Source organism: Sciurus vulgaris, assembly GCF_902686455.1.
Source record: "Sciurus vulgaris genome assembly, chromosome: 12".
Lineage (NCBI taxonomy): Eukaryota > Metazoa > Chordata > Mammalia > Rodentia > Sciuridae > Sciurus > Sciurus vulgaris.
In genome coordinates this window covers 57,360,084-57,384,890 of record NC_136473.1, presented here as the reverse complement: position 1 = coordinate 57,384,890, position 24,807 = coordinate 57,360,084, and the positions used below count along the sequence as shown (strand labels likewise).

The 24,807-nt window shown below is 34.5% G+C and overlaps 1 protein-coding gene across 13 annotated transcripts in view; it reads right to left on the bottom strand.

The window, feature by feature from the left end:
- CDC42BPA (CDC42 binding protein kinase alpha) overlaps positions 1-24,807 on the bottom strand; it is a 311,754-nt gene that overhangs the window by 127,065 nt on the left and 159,882 nt on the right. For all 13 annotated transcript variants that reach the window (XM_079106616.1, XM_079106608.1, XM_079106605.1 and 10 more), the window contains 5 exons: positions 15,914-16,114; positions 14,007-14,255; positions 11,368-11,447; positions 8,823-8,989; positions 1,366-1,488 (listed from right to left, as the gene is read on the bottom strand). In XM_079106616.1, coding sequence (XP_078962742.1) covers positions 1,366-1,488; positions 8,823-8,989; positions 11,368-11,447; positions 14,007-14,255; positions 15,914-16,114 — 820 coding nt within the window. The remainder of the gene's footprint in view (positions 1-1,365; positions 1,489-8,822; positions 8,990-11,367; positions 11,448-14,006; positions 14,256-15,913; positions 16,115-24,807) is intronic.

Here is a 24,807-nt window from a genome sequence, read left to right as displayed (position 1 = left end):
TAAGATATATTTATTTAATAAAAACAAAGTATTAATGTGGCACTTTAATTCTTTTTAAAAATAAAAGTCCCTAGGCCAGTTCTTCTTTTACTTCATTTATTTTTGCCTTAAACTGCATTTCTGGAGAGGCCCAACCATTCTGGCTAAGATAGTGTTGCCGCCTTCTGCATCATGGGATGTCTTTAAACCCTGCAAAGGTTATTTCACTCAGAATGAAAACCAAAGACCTCATAACAATTACTAAGACTACTGATCAGGCAATAGCCTTTCTACCCCTTTACTTCACTAATCTCATTTTCTTCCATCCTTCCTGCTTGAGTCTGCCCTAGCTATTCTGTCCTCTGTTTACATATTAAGCACATTCTGACTTTAGAGCCTTTGCACTGGCTGGTCCTTCTGCTTGGAACATGCATTTCCAAAATTATGTATGGCTAAGCCCTTTACCTATTTTTAAATTTTGCAAACATGTCATATTCTCAATTAGGCCTATACCAGGACCTTCCTTTGTAATGATAAAACTTCTCATCTGCACATCTGACTCCTCTGATTCTACTCTTTTTTAAAGCACTTTTCACCTTCTAACATACTCTTATCATTTATATACTTACGTATTTATTGGTTTTTTTCCCCACTGTTTGCCCTCCACCCAGGCAAAGTAAGGATTTCTGTCTTTTAAACTCAAAAGTAAGAAACAACACCTAGTACTCAGTATTTGTTAAAAAATGCATGAATGGATACAACAGACATAACATGTCAAATGAATTTTAATTAATCTAAGCAATACACTGAAAAATAAAATGTTACAAAGAAAATAAATTTCCACAAATCTAAATGCCTAAGTACATGCAGTTCCATTCTATAGTGTCCTTCCTCTTCTTCAGTCCTAATTCCATTTTCCCTATTCATATATATGAATTGCCAGACAAACACCAACTCGATTCCCAAAAATAAAAATAGGTCTTTCAAAAAAATCATCTTTGTTCTCTTTAAACCTAGGTGCTTCTCGTATGTATGCTTCATGTACAGATGTTATTTTTCCCCACAGCCTCTTCACCTGTGTTATAAAGACTACTTGTAGGGCTGGGGAGATAGCTCAGTCGGTAGAGTGCTTGCCTTACAAGCACGAGGCCCTGGGTTCAATCCCCAGCACCGCAAAGAAAAAAAAAAAAAAAAAGACTACTTGTATATCTGATTCCCACACCAAAATATGAATTCCTAAAAAAAAAAAATGCCCCATTTTTATTTGCTTTTCCCTCACAGATATATAACTTACAACACAATACAGACACTCAGTGGATGTTCTGTGTGAAAATAAACCAGTTTTTAAAATCTAAGATGAATCAATGATGAACCACAGAAATTTACCTGCTACTTGTTTCCTTAGTTTTTCAATTTCTTCTTTTAAGGTTTTTATTTCTAAATCTTTGCTTGCTGTTAGTGGACCATCAACAGTTGAATACTGTAGAGCTTGGACAGTCTGTGTTGACTCTTTAAAAAAAGAATGAAAAATATCAAAACACTTTAAATTTTAAAAACTAATATTATTTTTGTAGAAAAATCTTCACTTAATTTTTATAGACCACAACATCTATCCATTCATAAAGAGCATATACACACTGCCATAAAAATTCCATTGCATGTCTTTACATTTTATATATGGTAAATATATATATATATTTATATATGAATCTACCTTCTAATACATGAGATTTTCATTATAAGTACTCTTGGTATACTCTGCCAGTGAACCAACTATTCAGTCCTTTAGTCCTAAGAGAGCATCACCATGTGATAATTCAAAAGAGTCATCTGGCAGATGATGTATGAACAATTGAATCCGGTATCTCCGAAAGGAGATTTGGACATGCTATTATATCGTATATAGAAGTGCTAGCCTTCCAAATTTCATGAATGAGAGTTGAGGTCCATCTATAGATGTCTTTGGTTCCCCAGTTTAGTTGAAATAGATTAATTTATCTTGCAGTTCTAATCAGAAGACGCAAGGCATTAAAAAAAAAAACAAAACACTAACTCTATTGAGGCTTATACCCAAATAGCATCAAAAGATAGGGGGATTAAAAGAAAACTTCAAAACCATTTTATATCAGAAATGAAACCACCCTTTGTCCTAAAATAGGTTTTTTGCTACTTATGAAAAGGTTCCCAAATGGTAAGTCTCACACTTACCAAACTCTCTGTGTGGGTTAGTATAAAGCATTACTGTCTGTTTTGTATTTATACATATTGATAAAAAATACATATCATGATTCTTGGTGGCAATGATCTATGGTTGTCAAAATATTAGTTAACCTGAATTAAAGCACAAGATATACTATATCAGACACAAAAATTCTTAACAAAATTCTGACAAATTTTACACTAAAACGCATTAAAAAGTTAGTGCACCACAATCAAGTGGGGTTCTTCCCACTTGCATCACTGGGGATGCTAGTTCAACATATGGAAATCAGTAAATGTAATTCATCACATCAACAGACTTAAGGTTAAGAATCACATGATTATTTCAGTAGATGCAGAGAAAGAATTTGACAAAATACATGCCCCTTCATGCTCAAAACACTAGAAAAAGTAGGGACAGTAGGAACATACCTCAACATTGTAAAGACTATGCTAAGCCCACAGCCAACATCATTCTTAATGGAGAAAAACTGAAACATTCCCTCTAAAAACTGGAACAAGACAGGGATGCCCTCTTTCACCACTTCTATTCAACACTGTGCCTGAAATACTAGCCAGAGCTATTAGACAGATCAAAGAAATTAAAGGGATACAAATAGGAAAAGAAGAACTCAAGCTGTCACTATTTGCTGATGACATGATTCTATATTTAGAGGATTCAAACAACTCCAACAGAAAACTTCTAGAACTAATAAATGAATTCAGCAAAATAGCAGGATATAAAATCAACACACATAAATCTAATGCATTTCTATTCATAAGTGATGAATCCTCTGAAAGAGAAATTAGGAAAACTACTCCATTCACAACAGCCTCAAAAAAAAAAAAAAATTGGGAATAAATCTAACAAAAGAGATGAAAGACCTCTACAATGAGAACTACAGAATACTGAAGAAAGAAATTAATGAAAACCTTAGACAATGAAAAGATCTCCTGTGTTCCTGGATAGGCAGAATTTATATTAACAAAATGGTCACACTTCCAAAGACGCTATACAGACTGAACACAAATCCAATTAAATCCCAATGACATTCTTCATAGAAATAGAGAAAGTAATCATGAAATTCATCTGGAAGAACAAAAGACCCAGAATAGCCAAAGCAATTCTGGGCAGGAAGAGTAATGCAGGAGGTATCACACTACCAGACCTTAAACTATACTACAGAGCAATGGTAACAAAAATGGCATGGTATTAGCACCAAAATAGACAGGTAGACCAATGGTACAGGATAGAAGACACAGAGACAAACCCACATAAGTACAGTTATTTTGTACTAGACAAAGATGCCAAAAACATACAATGGAGAAAAGACAGCCTCTTCAACAAATGGTGCTGGTAAAACTGGAAATCCATATGCAGTAAAATGAAATTAAACCCCTATCTCTCACCCTGTACAAAACTCAACTCAAAATGAATCAAGGATCTAGGAATTAGACCTGAGATTCTTCACCAAGTAGAAGAAAAAGTAGGATCAAATCTTCATCATGTTGACTTAGGATCAGAATTCCTTAACAAGAGCCCCATAGCACAAGAAATAAAAGCAAGAATCAATAAATGGGATGAATTCAAAGTAAAATGATTTTATCAGAAAAGGAAACAATCAATAATGTGAAAAGAGTGGGGAAAAAATCTTTTCTACACGCATTTCAGACAGAGCACTAATCTCCAAAATTTATAAAGACCTTAACAAAACTTTACACCAAAAATACAAAGAACCCAATCAATAAATGGGCCAAGGAACTGGGCAGACACTGCACAGAAGGATATATACAGGTGATCAACAACTATATGAAAGAGTGCTCATCATCTCTAGTAATTAGAGAAATGCAAATTAAAACTACCCTAAGATTTCATCTAACTCCAATTACAATGGCTATTATCAAGAACAAAGCAATAATAAGTGTTGGCGTGGATGTGGGGAAAAAGGCACACTCATACATTGCTGATGGAGTTGCAAATTGGAGCAGACACTCTGGAAAGCAGTATGGAGATTCCTGAGAAAACTTGAAATGGACCCACCATTTGACCCAGCTATCCCACTCCTTGGTTTGTACCCAAAGGACTTAACATCAGCATACTACAGTAAGGCAGTCACATTAATGTTCATAGCTGTTCAAACCAACCTAGATGCCCTTCAATAGATGAATGGATAAAGAAACTGTGATATATATATTTGATATATATATTTGTATATATATATACAAAATGGAATATTACTCAGCCATAAAGAAGAATAAAATTATGGCATTTGCTGGTAAATGAATGGAGTTGGAGGATATCATGGTAAGTGAAATAAGTCAAGTCCAAAAAAACAAAGGCCAAATGCTTTCTCTGATAAGTGGATGATGATACATAATGGGCTGGGTGTGGTGGGGGTGCGGAGAGAAGAATGGAGGAACTTTGGATTGTGTAGAGGGAAATGGGGCAAGAGGAGGTGGGGGAAGGAAATATAGTGGACTGCGACAGACATCATTACCCTATGTACATGTATGATTGCATGAATGGTGTGAATCTACATTGTGTACAACTATAGAAATGAAAGTTGTACCCTATTTGTGTACAATGAATCAAAATGCAGTCTGTAAAAACAAAAATTTAAAAAAGGGCAAAAAAGATATACTATATTGTGCATCTCTCAAAATCTATATTCAATAATTATTTCTTACCTCTTTTTATTTGGGTTCAAAATGTACTACAAACTGATCCTTTCTGTATTTATTTTAAAAATAACACCCACTGTTTTAAATTTTTTTAAGACATCTAAGGAGTAGAAAATGTGAGTATGCAAAATACCCAATGGACATTAATGCAAGTTATTTTTTCCTCTATACTCCACCTGCTTCAGCACATGGACATAAAGTAGGTATCCTTACTCCTGTCCCTCCCTAAATCTCCTGAAACAGCCATTTTCTTTTATTACAGCTATCCACTTATCTGTCCTATCTTCTTAGAGTCTCAGAAAGAGTGAATAGGGCAAAAGAAATATCTGGAGATTATGGTTTAGAATTTTCCAAAACTGATACAAGAGATCAATTAAGATTGCAGAAGCTCAGTGAATTCCATATAGCACTTATATTAATATAAAGAATGGTGTGCTGAGGCACATCACAGTTAAACTGTTTGAAACGAACATGAAGAACAAGAGCTTAAAAGCTGCCAAAGGGGTAAAAAGATAAATTACATTCAAGAGATGAAGATTAACAGTTAACTCCTTAAGAAATATAATGAAATTAGAAAACAATGGAACAATAACTACGGAGTACTGAAAGGAAAAACTGCCAAGCTAGAAATCTAGAACAGCAAAAATAAAGACAAAACTAAAAACATTTTCAGACAAATAAAATCTTAAGAGAATTTGTCATAACACACATTATAAAAAATACAAAAGGAAGTTTTTCAGGCTAAAGAATAATTCCAGATAGAAACATGGATCACTAGGCTCACTATTTTTCCTTAATATTCTTATTAGTGATATATGAACAGAAAATACATGAACATACACAATGTCAATATTCATTAGGAAAATGCAAATTAAAATTACAAGACACCATCATACAGAATGGCTATGAGAGAAAAAAAGCTTACAGTATCAGGTTCTGGAGATAGTGACTGAAGGAAGTAAAATGTGTATGTTTGTGAAACCAAGCACTGACATACCTCTCTGAAAAACTTCTTTGACAATATCTTCCATAGCTAAAATTCTCTACCCCAAAACCAAGAAATTCTACTCTTAGGTATGTATCCAAGATAAATAAGTACATATGACCACCAAAAGAAATAGATAAGAATATTCACAGGATTGTAGCTCAGTTGTAGTACACTTGGCCTAGCACATGTGAAGCACTGGATTCAAGCCTCAGCACCACATAGAAATAAATAAATAAAATAAAGTACTATATCCATCTATAACTAAAAAAAATATTTTAAAAAAAGAATATTCACAGGAACTTTACTTATAATAGTCAACTTCTGGAAATTACCCAAAATGTCCAACAACAAGAGATTCAATAAATAAATTTCTAGTATTTACATATAATGAAATGCTAAACAGTAAAATAAAGAATAAACTAATTAAATATATAAAAAAATGAGTGAATCTCAAAAAATGACATGTTAAGTGGAAGAAGTCAGTTACAAAAGAGAACTACATACTACATGATTTCACTTATATGAAGTTCAAGAACAAGTAAAAATTTATTAATGGTGAAAGAAATTAGAGCAGTGATTACTTAGGGTGGTAGGGTACTAACTGAGATGGGGACTGAAAGGGGACTTTACACTATGCTGGGGACTTTATACTATATATCAATGTGGGTGAAGTTTATAGGAGTATGTATATGAACATTCACTGCTCATACAAATAAAAGCAGAATGTGCACATTATTATATGTATATCACCATATGAAATAACCAGTAAAAAATCTGAGTCACAAAGAGGAAGTAATTCACATGCAGAGATTTTAGCATATATTAAAAAACAGAAAATAGTTATATTGATGTCATAATCTTTTTTTCTAATGGACCTCTAAAACAATGATAGTAAAATTTTATGACTGTAAAATTTTGATTCTTGCTATAAGTTCTTGACTATTTGTTCATACATACATTTCTTTATTCACATAATATATAAATGAATTGTATACTACATGGTTCATTTTGGAGAAAATAAAGCTGGAAAGATGGAGAATGCATCTTGAGACTGAATTATAAATAGGATGATCAGGAAAGACATCATGAGCAATCTCAATTAAGTAGAGATGAGCTTTGAGTGGAGAGGTAAGCATTTGAATCATATGAATATCAAAGGAAGGCCATTTAACATAGGGCAATAGCTAATGTAAAGGCCCTGAGGTGGGGGATCTACCTGGCTTGTGTATTGGGGTGGAGGTCAGCAAGGATCCAGAATGGTTTGAACATAAAACAAGGGAAAGCATACTAGGAAATGAAGTCAGGAAGGAAATAAGAAGCCAGGTCATACATGGTCTTAAGCCATTAAAATGAATTTGGTTATAACTGTGAGTGAGAAAGAAAGCCATTGGGACTGGGGAAAATACAGTGAAATAAAATGATCTAAATTGTGTTTTGATAAAATTACTTGGCTGTTATGTTAAAAATAAACTGTAGAAAAGTGTGTGGGGGTGTTTATAAAAGGGAAAATAGTAAGATACTGTATCAAAATAGTTAAGAGGTAATGGTGATTTAAAGCAGGGTAGGAACCCCACCCTACAGTGAGTGATAATCAAATTCTGGATCTTGGGACAAGAGAATGTAGCATGCACACAGGCCCTGGGTTTGATCCTCAGTATGGCAAAAACAAAGTAAAAAAAAATTCTGAATGTATTACAACATCAAAGCTAACCTGATATGCTGATGGATCAGATGGAGGATTTGAGAGAATGACAGGAAGTAAGGTTTTCTCTTCTGAAAACTGAAAATGTGGAATATTCTAGCATACTCTAACATTCAAAGGTCAGACTGAAGGAGAAATCAGCAAAGGAGACTGAGGACTCCTTCTGAGGAAAAACAAAACCAAGGGGATAAAGTGCTCCAGAAGTCAAAAATGGAAAGTGTTTTCTAAGGGGAAAATGCTTAATTGGGTCAAATGTTGCTGACAGGTAAAAAGATAAAAACTGAGAAATGGTCACTGGATTTTGTAAGAAAGGGCAGGGAAACAGGCTAAGAAAGAAAGAAAAAAAAAAAAAGATTATCGGGCAACATTAATAGCTGACTTGAGACTAGTGTTCATGAATGTGAAGTGACACTAGACAGCCTGTTGTGTTTTAAGTAAGCTACCTTCAGATGCACAGGTGAAGGTGCAAAGCTTCATTTAAAAAGTAGTTTGATAAACAGAAGGGGGAACAACAGATCTGAGGGTAGATGTAATAGTATGATTATCATAGACATATTATGAGAAAAGAGGATACAGGAAAAACAGTGAAATGATGATTATAGGGTGACACAGAATGGTAGGTTAACAGTGGAACTGGAGAAATGTTAGAGGTAAAGCACCAGAGAGAATTCACTAGAAAATTACAAGGATATTAATGAAGGTTTACTTAATACTGTGATGAATAAAATTTTGATACTGTAATCTTGGGCTATATCTTGCCATTATCAGATAGCGTGAATGAGGTAGGGTAAAGATCCAAGATTCTTATAAGAATTAAGAAAGTAAGACTCTTAGAAGTTTCACCTATATACATTTTCAAATCATCAATCATTAGCAGGAACAATAATATAAACAGTGACAGTGGGACAAGAGCGAGAACTCTTTAAGAATTGAGACTATAAGGTATGAAAGTCATTAAAGTGCTATACAGAGGCAAGAAGGGTCCTTGTTTTATGGGCGGTCCCATTTCCCTCTCTCCAGAGGTATTTATTCCCACACATTTTACACATGCATACATACCACACCTATGGAAGACATACTATATTGTTGTTTACAGTTAATTGCATGATTTTACATAAATGGTATTATACTATGTTCCTTATAAATTATTTCAACTTGACTTTTTACCACTCACAAAAACTTTCTTTTGAAGATAAACAACCACTTGTAATAATTCATAACACTGTGGTTCCAATTCTAGCAAGGAAAACATTATCCTTAAAATATATATACCTTGAAGCTTTCTACTAAGTTCAAGTTTTTCTTGTTCAAGACGCTTAATTCTTCTTTCATAAGCTTCTGTTGCTAAGTTGTTATCAAGAGTTCTCTGAACATTGACATCAAGATCCAGTGAGGTGGGACCAGCTGTGACCCTTAAACAGCTTCGGTCAGAAAGAACACTGAAGGGAAAAAAATATAAATATGGGTTCACACTGCAATAAAAAGTCTGAAGGAAAAAAATAACTTTTGATGTCTAACACACGGATTTGAACATCTATAGTTAGTCATCTATGACAGTAAAAAAATGGTTTTTGTAAAATTACCATAAACCACTGTTAGCAGTATTTTTTGAATGAAAACTTAAATCCACCAAATGATTCTAAATTTTAAAAAGCACAAATTATAAAATTAAATTTGGTAAAAGATTACTAGTTTAAAACAATTTGACCACTAAGTGAAATAACAGTCAAAAGTAACAACCATAGTGCTCTTTAACAGAATTTAAAATCTAAAATTCAAAAGGTGCTTTCCTTAATTCAATACAAGTTAATTGTAAATAATAGAGGTGCTAGACATTCAGCAGTAAATAAACAGAAATCCTTGTCAATACAGAGGTTAAATTCCAGTAACAGGGACAAAAAGAAGTAAGTAAAATATTCAGTACAATAAAGTGTTAAATGCTAAGGAGAAAACTTGAAGCACGGAAGACAGAAATGAAGTCTTGAGGTAGAAGAGATAAAAGTTTAGATGAAGTGGTCAGGAAAGCTATCCTTGTGAAAGTAACTATGTGAAAAGTCAAGTAAGTACAAGAGACCAGCCAAGGGCATATTAGAAGAAAGAGCATTTCAGGCAGATGAAGAGGAATGAATGCAAGGCTTCTGGGTCAGAAAAGAGGTCTGTGTGGATGAAATGGAGTGGAATAAGAAGAGCAGTAGGAAATAAAATCAGAAAAATAAAGTGAGCCAGTTGTATAGGGCCTTGTAAGAACTTTGGTTTGGAGTTAAGATACAAAGTCACTTAAGCTAAGGAGTGAAGGGGATTGAACAGGGGAGTGACATGTTCTGACTTAACTCACAACAGGGTACCTCAGACAGGTTCAGAGAAATATAAGACAGGAGATTATGAACATATTACATAGGTGGTTAAGATAAATTTCAAGTAGAAGAGATAAAAAAGGTCTCAGCTACAGAAGCACAGCAAAGAACTGGGATAACACCAAAGAGGACAGGTGGAAAAAACAAACCCAAAGACAGTCCTAGAACACTCTGATATTCAGAAAACAGGATGATTAGGAGAAGTACCCAGAAAAGTGAAAAGAAAATCAGCAAAGTGCTCTAGACATGACGAGAAAAAGATATTTTAGTGATGTGGAGCTGTAGCAAAGAAGATGAGATGAGGCAAAATAAGACTAGGAATGAGAAGGGATCCCTGAATTTAGCAACACAGAGGTCAATGGGAACATGACCAAAGCAGTATGCATGAAGTGATAGAGGCACAAAACTCCATCCTGGATTCAAGAAAGGAGAAAATGAAAAACACACACAAATAGTCAACAGTCAGAAGTAATTTTGTATGTAGAGCAAAGAAATGGGGGGTAAGTGGGATCCAGAGACATTTTTTATTTTGCATTAAGAAGGAAGAAAGAACTGTATTTTTTATAAATACAGATGAGAAAACAGATGACATATATGGAAAATTTATGGTGTAAAAGTGAGCAGTGCACTATGCTAGGCAGTAGAGATGGACTATGTTGGTGGTAGTAACAAGTTTTATGATTCATCTATGAAAAGAAAAGCACATATGAGTCCAGAGGTGTGCAGGGAGAAAATATGGTAGCAGAAGCTTGCAGAAGTTGTCTGCTGTTGGCTTCAATCCTCTCAGTGAAATGGAAAGCAAGATCATCAGCTTAGAGTGAAGATGACTGAGGTTTTGGAGGCAAATGTGAAATATGAAATAGTCATCCTGGTGAGTAGAAGAGTAAGCACTCTAGGGTAAAATAGTATATTTGCCAAACAGCAATAAGGGGCTCTTGAATTTGGTGTACATGTATTTAAAGATCAATAACAATGCCCAGTTTTCTCTAATCATTCTGAACTACATAGGTACAGACAGAATTTACTTTTAATATTGTTATTGACTTAGCAAAGCAAATAGAATCAGAGATGGCCAAGGAAACTGAGGTGTCATATAAGGAGAGATTATACTCATTCTCAGTGGAATTTAAATTGGGTAAAGAGGAACAAGAAGGTATAAAGACACTGAAGAATGGGTAAAAGGATGGTAGCATCAATAAGCTGAAAATTCCGATGCTTGAGACATCTAAAGAATATTATTCAATACCATGGGACTCTTTCAATTCCTGTTAACAGATTATGAGCTGTCCACTGGTCCTACTCTTTCTCCTCCAAAATGAGTCAAGATTCTTGTGTATACTATTCATTTTCTGTTATCTAACTTTTTTCCAACTGTAGGTTTATACTATTAAAAAAAAAAAAGCATTCTCACACATTACATTTTTAAAAAATCTCTCTATATTGTCCAAATTATATTAACTTACCAACTACTAGTGTAAGTAAAACCAACAAATGGCAGATGATGACCAGAAAATGCAGTATGTGTTGGTGGGGGCATTGTTTCCTAAAAGAAGAGAAAAAAAATCTGGTAAGAAATAGACAGCCATGACCTATATGTTGGGCTATAAATATTAACTGTCAATGGAAATATCTAGACTATTCCATTTGGGAACACTGGTAAGTTTGGTACAGATGTTAAGTGATAAAAATTTTACACCATGAACACTGTTACTATAAAATTGTAATAAATGAAAATGAAGATTGAAAGTTTGATAGTGCCAGTATAGTCAATACTGATGTATTCTGCATTTGCAAATTTTTCCGGATGACAATATTAATTTATAAACTCAAAATCAATACTCGCAGTGTTTTTGTGATCATTCAAAACGTACAGAGCAGAGAAAAGTTGGAGCTGCTCTATGTTCATATTCCTAGTTAAGGCTGAACAGTAAACATTCTTCTTAGTCATTCAAGCTTTCATACTATAAACAAACATTCACTACATTTATGGTCAATTTAATGACATGCTTTTTACCTTTTTGTACATTTTGTGGGTAATTTCACTTTTTCAAGCATAGCACTGAAATTCTGTCTAGTTTCTTTTTTTTGGTCCTGGGGATTCAACCAGGGACACTTTACCACTGAACTACACCCCCAGCCCTATTTTGTATTTTATTTAGAGACAGGTTCTCACTGAATTGCTTAGAACCTTCCTTTTTCTGAGGCTAGCTTTGAACTTGTGATTCTCCTGCCTCAAACTCCCAAGCCACTAGGATTACAGGCTTTCTCATACATTATATTTTTTAAAAAAATCTCTATATACTTTTTGTCCAAATTGTATTAACTTACCAACTACTAATAAAGTAAAACCAACAAATAGCAGATGGTGACCAGGAAGTGCAGTACATGTGGCTTATTTATTTATTTTTTGAGACAAGTCCCTGCTAAGTTGCTGAGGGTCTCACTAAATTGTTCATATTAGCCTCAAATTTGCAATCCTCCTACCTCAGCCTTCTAAATTGCTGGGATTACAGTTATGTGCCACCACACTCAGCTCTATCAAGTGAGAAGGCTATAACATACCTTAACAGACATAATGTGTTAGATAAGCTTCATTCAGGGCATGAGTTATAGTGTTGCTAAACATGAATTCAATGTCAATGAATTAACAATATAGGAGGAGTCTTTAAATAGCATCACACATAAAACAGTTACGCATTGGTAAGCTCATGAAAAATGCTATGACCACAAAAACCTAACCTTGTCTTTCCAAAGAGTGATGAGTCAATGTTAGCTAATACAGTGTTCACAGTAACTTTATAAAATATAACTACCATGAATAATTAGTACTAACTATACCATAAATTTTTAGAATGACTCATACTTTGTGTTGAAAGTGAATATAATATATAATTCTAATAAAATATTGATGAGAATCTGGGCAAGGTGGCCTATGCCTGTAATCACAGTTCCTCAGGAGGAGGAGGTGGCAAGAGGATCACAAGTTCAAGGTCAACCTAGGCAACTAACCAAGACTAGATCTCAGAACAAAAAAAGTTGGGGCTATGGCAGCATCAGTGGTAGAGTGTCTGTCTAACACATACAAAAACCTGGGTTCAATTCCCAATAGAAATAAAATTTTAAAAAGGAGGCAAGGGAAGTCTATCTAATTTTTTCTTGTGAAGTTTTGAAAATATAAGAGAAGCTCTTGCCTACTTTGAATGTAGTAAGAACAGTAAAAAATGATATAAAACAAATATAAAAAAATTCAGTACGGAATAAAAACCACAAGAAATAAAATGTAGTAAAACAAAGCTCAAAATGAGAGAGGTAAAAAGGCAAAAAAAAAAAAAAAAAAAATACAAATTTTTCATGTTTATTTTCCTAAATTTTAATATAGCCTGATGGTTCACAACAGAGACCAATACACCATACTAGCCTCAGAAGAATGGTACAATATTTCTATAGTTCGCTTGCCTGCCATTTTCCTCAAGCAGAGTCATAACCTCAGCTAGTAAGGTTCTGGACTTACTTCCCCCATTCATTTCCTACCAAGTTTGCTATTTTTTGCAATAACATCATTGGTGTGGTTATTTAGCCCTCAAAATTGAGTCTGCCCCCTTTGGCAGCTCTTTTTAATATCCAGTTCCAGGCTACTAGGTCAAATGTCACAACCAAGCAGATGATGAGGATGGAGGATATGCTATGTGTGTTTTTACCCAAAGCTAAGGAGTCATTTGTGAATAAATTCTTAAAATATTTTCCTTTGGTTAACATATTAGGCCATTAAATGGTTTTTGACAATTTTGTCTAGCTTCAGAGCTGGTTTTAGGGAGAGATTTCCCAACTCTTCCACTTTATAATCATGAAAGTCATGTTTCTAAGCATCCAATTTATCTTCTTAGGAAACATACTGGAATAACTTATCAAAGAAGTAAATCTTTGAATTTACTCCACTGTGAATAACTACACTGGCCTCAGGAAACGCTTCATTTCTCTAAGTCATGACTATTATTTGACTAATAACTGATAAGGTGGTCCTAGCACAATATTTGCAAACCAAAAAATTATAACCATATTTACAAGAAACAGGAACAGAACTTCTTCATAATGTCATACTTACAGAATTTTTTAAACAGTCATCATCTACATCAAAATTTGATGTATCTGTTGGGCTACTAACTTCTGGTATATAAGGTGCTTCACAGTTTCTAATATTATCCCAATCAATTCCACTGAAAAATGGATGTTTCTTAAAGTCTTCTATTCCATTTTGACCAAGTCGATGCTCTCTGCTACAAATGAGTCTTCGAATAAGATCTTTAGCATTTTCAGATACATCAGTCACTTGGGCTGGAAACTGAAATCTCTCCTATACAAAGAATGACAGAAATAAAATATGAGTAAAAATCAATGCTAAACTTATTAAGTATGATAACTGATTTATATATTTTCTTAAAAATACATTTCCAGGCTGGGGAGATAGCTCAATTGGTAGAGTGCTTGCCTTGCAAGCACAAGGCCCTGGGTTCAATCCCCAGCACCGCAAAAAAAAAAAAAAGAAGCCTTAAAAATATGTTTCCATTTAAAAATATCTTGTAAGTATATGCTTTTAATTCCATTATGTGACTTAAGTCACACATGTGCTACAGAAACAATAAATAATATAAAACCTTATACTGCTATTAGAATGAAAAGTACTGATTAAGAGTGGAGGAATTTGACTCAGTATCTCAATAAACTGTAGATGGTTGATATGTTCCTATACAAAACAAAATAATGATTAACTGATCAATATTAAACATTTTTAAAGAATGTAATATGTATCTGATACTATTCAAAGTGATTTACTCCTTTAATTCCTTTAGACTCCAACACTATCATCTTAGGTATATACATACTACTACTATGGCAATCTTATAGAAGAGGAAATCAAGTAATTTTCTCAACTAGTAGAGTGAGGAAATGGATCTTGAACTGAAGCTGTCTCACTCCAGAACCTGTGCTAAGTACCATGTTACACTACAATGATTTCTTCCTTAATGCTGTACCTGCTTTTTATAATCTTGCAACTATTACTGTCTTTCTTCTAGCTATTTAGAGCACTATCTTTGCAGCAAGGTGGAAGAAAAACCTCTATAAGTCTGATTTATATGCACATAAAGCAATTAGTCATAATTGCATCAGCAGAACAAATTAAAAGAACAGATTCTTATTCCTTTGGGGGGATATTCCCATTCATATGCATAGTTTTTGTAAGTACTCACAATCTTCTGAAACTAATCAAGCAAAATCTTTCCTCTTACTATGTACAATCTATCTACTTCACTTTGTATTAAATAGATTCAAGTTTTGTAAATTTGTTCCTGTCATACATATGGATTGTTTCCAATGTTTCCTGATCCTGAATAATATCGAAATAGATTATCTTGTGTACACATCTTTGTCATACTAAATATTTCCATTGGGTGGCTTCCTAAAACTAAAGTTGCTCAATCAAAATTTTAACCATTTGTTAAGGCATGAAGTGCAAGCCTGTAAGCTTCCTGACAGAAAAGTTACATCAATTTATATTCCTATCAAGAATACCTCAGAATGCTCATCGCAATAAATTATTTAGTAGAGTACAATTTTTCTTTAAATTTTCAAATTTGACAAGAAAAAAAAGGCATCTGATTTTTATTAACACTTGCATTACATTTGTCACTGTCATGGTTGAGATTTTTTTACATACATTCCAGTTATGAATCCATGAGTAGTATTATGAGTAAAGAAAAATAATTGTCCATTATGACCTTTGTTATTCAACTGAAAAGACCATTCAACTTCCTACTCATTTGTATCTCTAAACAAAATATAGGAAAAAGCTATACCTAATACCTTTATGTATAATGTATGAATTTTCATGTTCCTAACAAAGAAGTTTAACTTTTCATTGTGTTTAGAAAAATATTCTCTATTTCTCTTTTATTAAACTATATTATTTACCATAATAAATAATTTGGTGGAAAAAAAGTAAAATATACTAACTTTGTGATTCATGATCTTCCCATATGTCTCCACCAGAGATTCTGCATAGAATGGTGTTTCTCCATACAGCATTTCATACATACAGACCCCCAAAGACCACCAGTCACACTCAGGTCCATATCTGCCTTTTCCATCTTCCATAGCTTGAAGGATTTCAGGAGAAATGTAGTCTGGAGTCCCAACTGCCACTGATGACTGGACCTGAAGAAATTTACATTTTTATTAATCTACTGTAAAATATTAGGAACAAAACAATTATATATTATAAACAGTTACACTTGAGGTCCACAACAGACATTATCTCATAACTACTACATCTTTATCATTATCTGAATTTAGTCTCCTATATGGGTAAGGTTTTGTGTACATGTTAATGCATTGTTTTTCAGATTACATAGTATTATTGAATCTTTATTGTAGATGTTACTTAGCTGACTACATTTAGGAGGCCCTCTGGCTCCTCAAACCATAGTCTGCCCCCCAGCCACCAACACGGAACAGCGCTTGCAGCTATGTGGCTAGCCCACAGTTCTCAATGCCTGGTCCTGATCAGCCCAACACAGAAGAGTATTCTACAACAGGCGCTTAGGTCCCAGCACTCAGCCCTCAAGGCCTCTGGAAAGAGAGGTTCCTGACTGGGAAGTTGAAAGGGTGGGAGTGGGAGAGATACAATTCAGAGACTAAATTAGAGACCAGGAATTGCAGAGTTCACAAGCAACATAAGGGGCTAAGAACAGGCTCCTGCATCACACAAGTGGACCCCAAAGGAGATTCCTGCAGATTCCTGCAGTATTCCAGGAGAACTGGCAATTGCTATACCTTACCTCCAGGTGTCCCACCTCCAAATCCAACCCTCCCGCCCTAGTAACGTTCACCGTCCTAAGGGTGGAGTTACTCCAGACAATGCCACCTATCAGAGGAAAGAAGATCTTGAACCCCAACAGAAACAACTGTCCGATTTTCCTTCAGAATTTTTTTTTTCTCTTTTTCGTTTCCCATTCTCACATTCCCAACATTTTTGAAATCAAGTACTTTTCATGCATCAGACTCCTGAGGATTGGGATGTTTGAATAGTATATTACAATTTCATTGTAGACTCTTATATTTTTACATTGTTTTTCTTTTCCCTTTTTTTTTTTTTTTTTTTAGCTCTATTTTCCTCTCCCTTATCTGTTTCCCTGGAGTCTCTTTCTCTCTTTTCTCCTGCTAGCAATCAACTTATTTCCATTCCTCTTTTACTTGTTCTTTGATCTAATACCTCTATATTCTTACCTCCTACCTCATAAACATCACATCCTAAACATTACATCCTACACCCCCCCATTCTTTCTTGGTCCACCATTAGAAACTGTAGACCCTATTGAAAACCTACAGTTTATGCTGTACATAATAACCAAACACAGTATTTCTGTTTATTGCAATAAAACTGTAAACATTTTAATAGGGGCTATTCGGTTTAAGAATGCATACTGTTTGCATTGGATGCTGTTAATATTTTTTTAATCTTTTTAGATGCTGATAGACCTTTATTTTATTCATTTATTTGTATGTGGTACTGACTATTGAACCCAGTGCCTCACACATGCCAGGCAAGTACTCTACCACTAAGCCACAACCCCAGCCCCGGATGATGTTAATATTAACCCCCTTAAAGGCAAGGTATTGGAAACCTGCAGGAACACTACAAATCTACAAGGTAGAAAATGTAATACCTTGGATCCACACTGCTAGAGGGGAAGACAAACAACATGAAAAAACAAAATGGAAGAAAAGTGCCCCAAACAAACCAAGATGCTATAATAGAATCCATTGACAGCATAGTAGAAGAAATGTCAGAGAAGGAGTTCAGAATGTACATAATTAAAATGATCTATGGAGTGAAGGATGATATAAAAGAGCAAATCAGGCAACAAAAGACCCCTTCAATAAAGAGATAAGAGAACAAATGCAGGAAGCAAAAGATTACTCAACAAAGACATAAAGATTCTGGAAAAAAAAAAAAACAGAAATCCTTCAAATGAAGGAAATGATAAATCAAATTAAAAACTCAATAGAAAGTATCACCAACAGACTAGATCACTTGGAAGATGGAACTTCAGGCAATGAAGGCAAAAAATATAATCTTGAAAATAAAGTTGACCACACAACGAAGGTAAGAAAACATGAATAGAACCTCCAAGAATTATAGAATAACATGAAAAGAACAAATTTAGGAATTACAGGGTAGAGGAAGGCACAGAGATACAAACCAAAGGAATGCACTATCTTTTCAATGAAATAGTATCAGAAAATTTCCCAAACTTGAAGAATGAAATAGAAAATCAAATACAAGAAGCTTACAGGACACTAAAAGCACAAAATTACCACAGATCCACACCAACGCATATTATAATGAAAAAGCCTAGCAAACAAAATAAGGATAGGATTTTAAAGCCCACAAGAGAAAAGTATCAGATTACATATAGGAGGAAACCAATTCCAGTATTAGCAGATTTCTCAACCCAAACCCTCAAAGCTAGGAGGTCCTGGAACAACATATACCAAGCTCTGAAAGAAAGTGGATGCCAACCAAGAACCTAATATCCAGCAAAAAGAAGCTTCAGATTTGATGACAAAATAAAAACCTTCCAAGATAAACAAAAGTTAAAAGAATTCACAATTAGAAAGCCTGCACTACAGAATATTCTCAGCAAAGTATCCCATGAGGAAGAAATAAAAAACAACAATGAAAGTCAGCAAAGGGAGGAACTACACTTAAGGAAAAGCCAATCAAAGGAGAAACCAAGTCAAGTTAAAAACCAAAACTAAACCAAAATAACCGGGAATACAAATCATATCTCAAAAATAACCCTGAATGTTCATGGCCTAAACTTATTAATTAAAAGAAATGATCTGGCAGATTTGATTTTTAAAAAGACCCCCCAATATGCTCCCTTCAAGAGGTTCACCTCCTAGGAAAAGATATACACAGAGTGAAGGTGAAAGGCTGGGAAAAAACATATCACACACATGGACTCAGTAAAAAAGCAGGGGTTTCTATCCTCATATCAGATAAAGTGGAGTTCAAGTCAAAGTCAGTCAGAAGGGATAAAGAAGGACACTTCATACTGCTTAAGGTAACCACACATCAACAAGACATAACAATCATAAATTTTTATGTACCAAACCAAGGAGCATCTATGTACAATCAAACAAATCCTTCTCGACTTCAGGATTCAAATAGACCACAACACAATAATATTGGGTGTCTTTAACACACCTCTCTCACTACTGGATCGATCTTCCAAACAAACACCAAACAAAGAAACTATGGAACACAATAATACAATCAATAATTTAGACTTAACAGACATACAGAATGTTCCGTCCATCGAGCAAATATACTTTTTTCTTGGCAGCACATGGATCCTTATCTGAAACAGACCATATGTTATATCACGAAGCAACTCTTAGTAAATAAAAAAATAGAAAATCAAGAATACAAGCAATAAGTGTTGGTAAAGATGTGGGGAAAAAGGTACACTCATACATTGCTGGTGTGACTGCAGATTGGTGCAGCACTCTGGAAAGCAGTATGGAGATTCCTCAGAAAACATGGAATGGAACCACCATTGGACCCAGTTATCCCACTCCTCAGTTTATACCCAAAGGACTTAAAATCAGCATACTACAGTAAAGCAGCCACAACGTTTATAGCAGCTCAATTCACAATAGCTAAACTGTAGAACCAACGTAGATGCCCTTCAATAAATGAATGGATGAAGAAAAAGTGGTATATATACACAAAGGAATATTACTCAGCCTTAAAGAAGAATAAAATTATGTCATTTTCAGGTAAATGGATGGAGGTGGAGAATATCATACTATGTGAGATAAGCCAATCACCAAGAGCGAAGGCCAAAAGGTTTTCTCTGATAAGTGGATGCTATTCCATAATAGGGATGTGGGGGTGGGGCAAGTGAAGATTCGAGGAACTGTGGTTGGGCAGAGGGGAGTGAGGGGAGGGGAGGGGAGGGGAGAGGACATGGGGGTAGGAAAGATGGTGGAATGAGACAGACATCATTATCCTATACATACGTACAATTACACGAATGATGTGACTCTACACCACGTACAACCAGTGAAACAAAAAGTCGTGCTTCATATTTGTACAATGAATCAAAATGCATTCTACTGTCATGTATAATTAGAACAAATTGAAAAAAAGTAAAAACAAAAAGTCTTAAAAATGAACTTACTGAAATTTTGAAAATATAGTGAACAAATAGATTACATACATTGAAAAAAAAGTTATACCTGAAAAAGAGCTTAAGTAGTTGATCACCATCCAGTGTGAAGAGATAAAAAGATGAAAGATATAGAAGAATACAAACACTAGAATGAGCAGGTTCAACACCGTGTAATATGAGAGACTAAAAGAAAGGACAGAATACCGGAAAACAATATTCAAATGGTTATAGCTTAATATATTTTTCAAGAATAATGTAAGGCTTGAATCCTTGGAATCAGTAGGGTATTTGGTACTAAAGAAATAAAACCAGTTCCACTTGTAAACCTACTATAGTTAAAATCATGGAATACAAAAGGCAAAGAAATTTTAAAAACCTTGAAGAACAATAAAGATTATATAAGGGCTGGGGGTGCAGCCCAAAAGAAGAGCACTTGCCTAGAAGGCTCAAGGCCCTAGGTTCAACCAACAGAACTCAAAAATGGAAAAAGATTATCTACCAAAGAATGACAATTAGACTGATAGATGAAATATTAATACTAACTAATAGAAATGGGAACAAAAGAAATTATAAGATAAAATAATTATATCCTACTGTATTAGTCACCTTTGTATTTCTGTGACCAAAATACTTGACGACAACAACTTAGAGGAAGAAAAGTTTATTCAGTCTCATGGTTTCAGCAGTTCAGTCCATGGTTGGGTAACTTATTACTCTAGACCTGAGACAAGGCAAACCACTGTGGCAACAAGATGTGGCAGAGAATAGTTTTCAGTTCATAGCAGCCAAGTCTATGCTCCCAAAACTTTACCACCCAGTAGGCCATGCAAATTATTAATCCATCAAATGGAGTCATCTACTCATGTACACCTCTCATAATCCAGGCTTTTAAATTCTGAACACTGCCTAATACATGAGCTTTTACAGGGACACTTCTAGATCCAAACCGTAATACCGAATTATCTAAATTGAGATTCAGGACATTTTCATAAAAAGACTGAGTGAGCTATAACTTACAGATTCTTTAAGAGCAGTACTAAAAGGTGTTCTCCAGAAAACACGAACTTTAACTCAGATTGAGGAATATGATACTAGAAGCAATCATGAATAAGGATATTAGTAAATTTAAACATGTACTTACATGGTTATTTATTATATAACATAATGAAGAAGGAAGAGAAGGAGGAGATAGAGGAGGATACAAAATAAAAACAAGACAAGGAAGAGCATATTAACTACTACAGGGTTGAAAAATAAGATGTCCTATAAATATATGCAACTATAATTAGTCATTTTAAACTTAATACAATAAAATTATTTTAAAACCCACCCATATCCACACCTCCCCACCCTCACTCCCAAGAAAAGGAAAAGAAAAAAAGAAAAACACTAAAATACTAGGAAACAGTAAAATTCTACTGAGGGGATAATTAGGATTAAAATGTTCTAATTTTCTTAGTTGTCTTAAAATAATAATTACCGCATTTTACTCCCCTTAGTGCCTGGCAATCAACACTGAACTTTCAGCATCTTTGAATCTGGCTCCTCCAGGTGCCTCATATAAATGGAATTAGACATTATTTGTCCTTTTGTGACTGGATTATTTTACTTGCATGTCCTTAAGGTTCACCCATGTTATAACATGTATTAGAATTTCCTTCCTTTTTAAGGCTGACTGATAAATCACTGTGTCTATACACTTATTCTTCTGTTGATAGACATTTGGGTAGCTAACAACTTTTAGCTATTGTGAATAATGCTGCTGTGAACATGGGCATAAAAACATCTGTTCAAGCATCCATTTTTATTTTTTGGGGATATATATCCAGAATAGAAATTGCTGGATTACTCAGTAATTTTATTTTTAATTTCTTGAAGAACTACCCATATTTTTCCTCATAGTGGCTATACTATTGTACATTTCTACCAACAGTGCCCAAGATTTCCTATTTATTCACATCCTGGACAACACGTGTTATTTTCTGCTTTAATACCAGCCATCACAGGTTAAGAGGTGCTTGCTATGGCTGTGATTTGCATTTCTCTAATGATTAGCTTTACTGAGCATCTTTTAGCGTTCTTATTGCTCATCTGTATATCTTCTTTGGAAAATTCTTTATTGAGGTCCCTTGTAATTTTTCAATGGGGTTATTTTTGTTGAATTGTACAGTTCTTTTATTCATTTATTTTATAATATCATATTATTGGATATGATTTGCAAATATTTTGACCTATTCAACATGTTGTCTTCTCTCTCTGAATATTGATGCACAGAAGTTTCTTATTCCTTTATATTTTTCTTTTGTGCCTGTGATTTTTGTGTTATGCCAAGATATCACTATCAAATCCAATGTCATGACGTTTTCACCTATGCTTTATAGTTTTATAGTTTTAGTTTTTATATGTAGGCATTTAACTCACTTCAAGGTTTTTGTTGGTTTGTTTGTTTTGTTTTTGGTACCAGTAAATGAACCCAACAGAGCCTAACTACTGAGCCACATCCCCAGCCCTTTTTATTTTTTGAGACAGGGTCTTGCTAGGTTGCTTATAGCCTCCCCAAGTTGCTGAGTCAAACTTGGAACTTGCCATCCTTCTGCTTTGGCCTTACCAGGTGCTGGGATTACAGATGCACACCACCATGCCCGGCTTGAGTTAATTTTTGTATATGATGCAAACTAAGTTTCTTGTTTTGATTGGGAATATGCTGTAAACGTTGATTAACTCTACACTTAAGTGTAAATATTTTTAAAAATTAAAGCATTAAATTATTTAACATAAAAGGCATAACTGACAAAGTAGAAAAAGAAATAAAACTAAATAAAAATTACTAAAAATGTATTCTTTTTGAATAAGCATTCTAAAATTACAAACAAATTTCAACTAATACCCCCCAAAATGATTATCAAACCCATTTTCCAACAAAACTAGAAAGAAGCAAATCAATTAATTAATATAACACTATAGATATGAAAAGGTACATCTCTAAATAATTATGATCCACATAAGAATTCTCATTGGAGTTGGAAAAGACTAAGAATTAAATAACAGTAAATGTTCTTCAAAAATATTTACAAAGGAAAAGAGAAACATAAACAACATTAGAAATGAAAAATGGAGCCAAACTACATATACAAATGAGATTTTAAAACTAGGAAGAGGATAATTCGAACAAAACTGAAAACTCAAAGAAAATGAACAATTTTCATAAAAATTTAACTTACCAAAACTGACACGGGAAGAAACAGAAAACCAAACAGAGCTATATAACCATTAAAAAGTGTGAATCAATAGTGAAAAAAAAAAAATCTACCTGTAAACCAAAGAAGATAAAGAAAACCAAAACCTCATGAAGGCTAAGGTAATTTACAGTGAATTTTATGAATTACATAAGAAACAAATAACGAATAAGTTGTATTAACTGTCCTAGAGCTAAAATGATTAAGAGGAGAGAACAGGGCTTGCCTACTCATTTTATAAAGCTATTCCAGTCTCAGGTATGATCAATCTCATTAATAAATGTCAGGTAACAATCCTATATAAAATATTAGCAGTTATAATCTAGCAATCTTTTAAAATATATCAGTATGAAATTGTGATAAAGTTAGGCTTTTCCAAAGAATAGATGGCTTAACACTGAAAAATCTATGTCATTCATCAAATTAAGATTAAAAGGAGGCCTGACCCCCGCACCTAGCTCAGTGCTATCACTGGTCGGTCACAGTCACGGAGCAAGGTGGCGGGCAAGTCAAGCCACTTGCATCGCGGAGGTAGCAGGTGGGTACTCTACTGCCTGCCTTGCAGAGCTGGGCAGCAGGTAGCCAACCTGCCCAACGACCAGGACAAAGACAGACGCCATCACTGAACAACCCCACCCGACCACCACGCCGAGGTTTGTCACCATCAAGGAGTTAGCCAGAGGCTTCCTTATAGGCTGGTGTAGGTATTTTGAATTACTCCTGAGGAGGTGGCCATCATCACTGGAAGGGCAACTCCCTTCCTGAGACACCTACAGGAGGCTAGAGGAACTTTGACAAGATCCAGGAGCTAAGAAGAGGAGGTATTGAGAGACGTGGGACCAACTTAGAGCCACCGGGGAATATACCCCACCTGAAGGCCACCACCCCTAGGCCAGCTTCCTAGTGGAGCACTGCATTATAAAGTTCCTCCAAGACTTCAGGCTACTGAAAGCTAAGAGATGAGTTATTGGAAATCTACAGAGACAATATTAGTCAACAGAGGAAATCTCCAATATCCCAGAGTTTCGCTACTAGAGAACAATTGTTCACTACTGAACAATATGAGGAAACAAGGGAAGAAAATGTCCCAAACAAACCTAGATGGTATAGCAATAAAATCCAATGACAGCATGGCAGAAGAAGAAGAAGAAATGTCAGAAAGGAAGTTCAGAATGGACATAATCAAAATGATCAGGGAAGCAAACGAGGAGATAAAAGAGCAAATGCAGGCATTGGAGGATGAGATGATAGGGAAAATACAGGCATTGAATGATTGCACCAATTCACAGTTAAAAGAGCAAATACAGGAAGCAAAAGATCATTTCAATAAAGAGTTAGAGATACTGAAAAAAGAAAAAAAAAAAACAAATCCTTGAAATGAAGGAAACAATAAACCAAATAAAAAACTCAATGCAAAGCATCACCAATA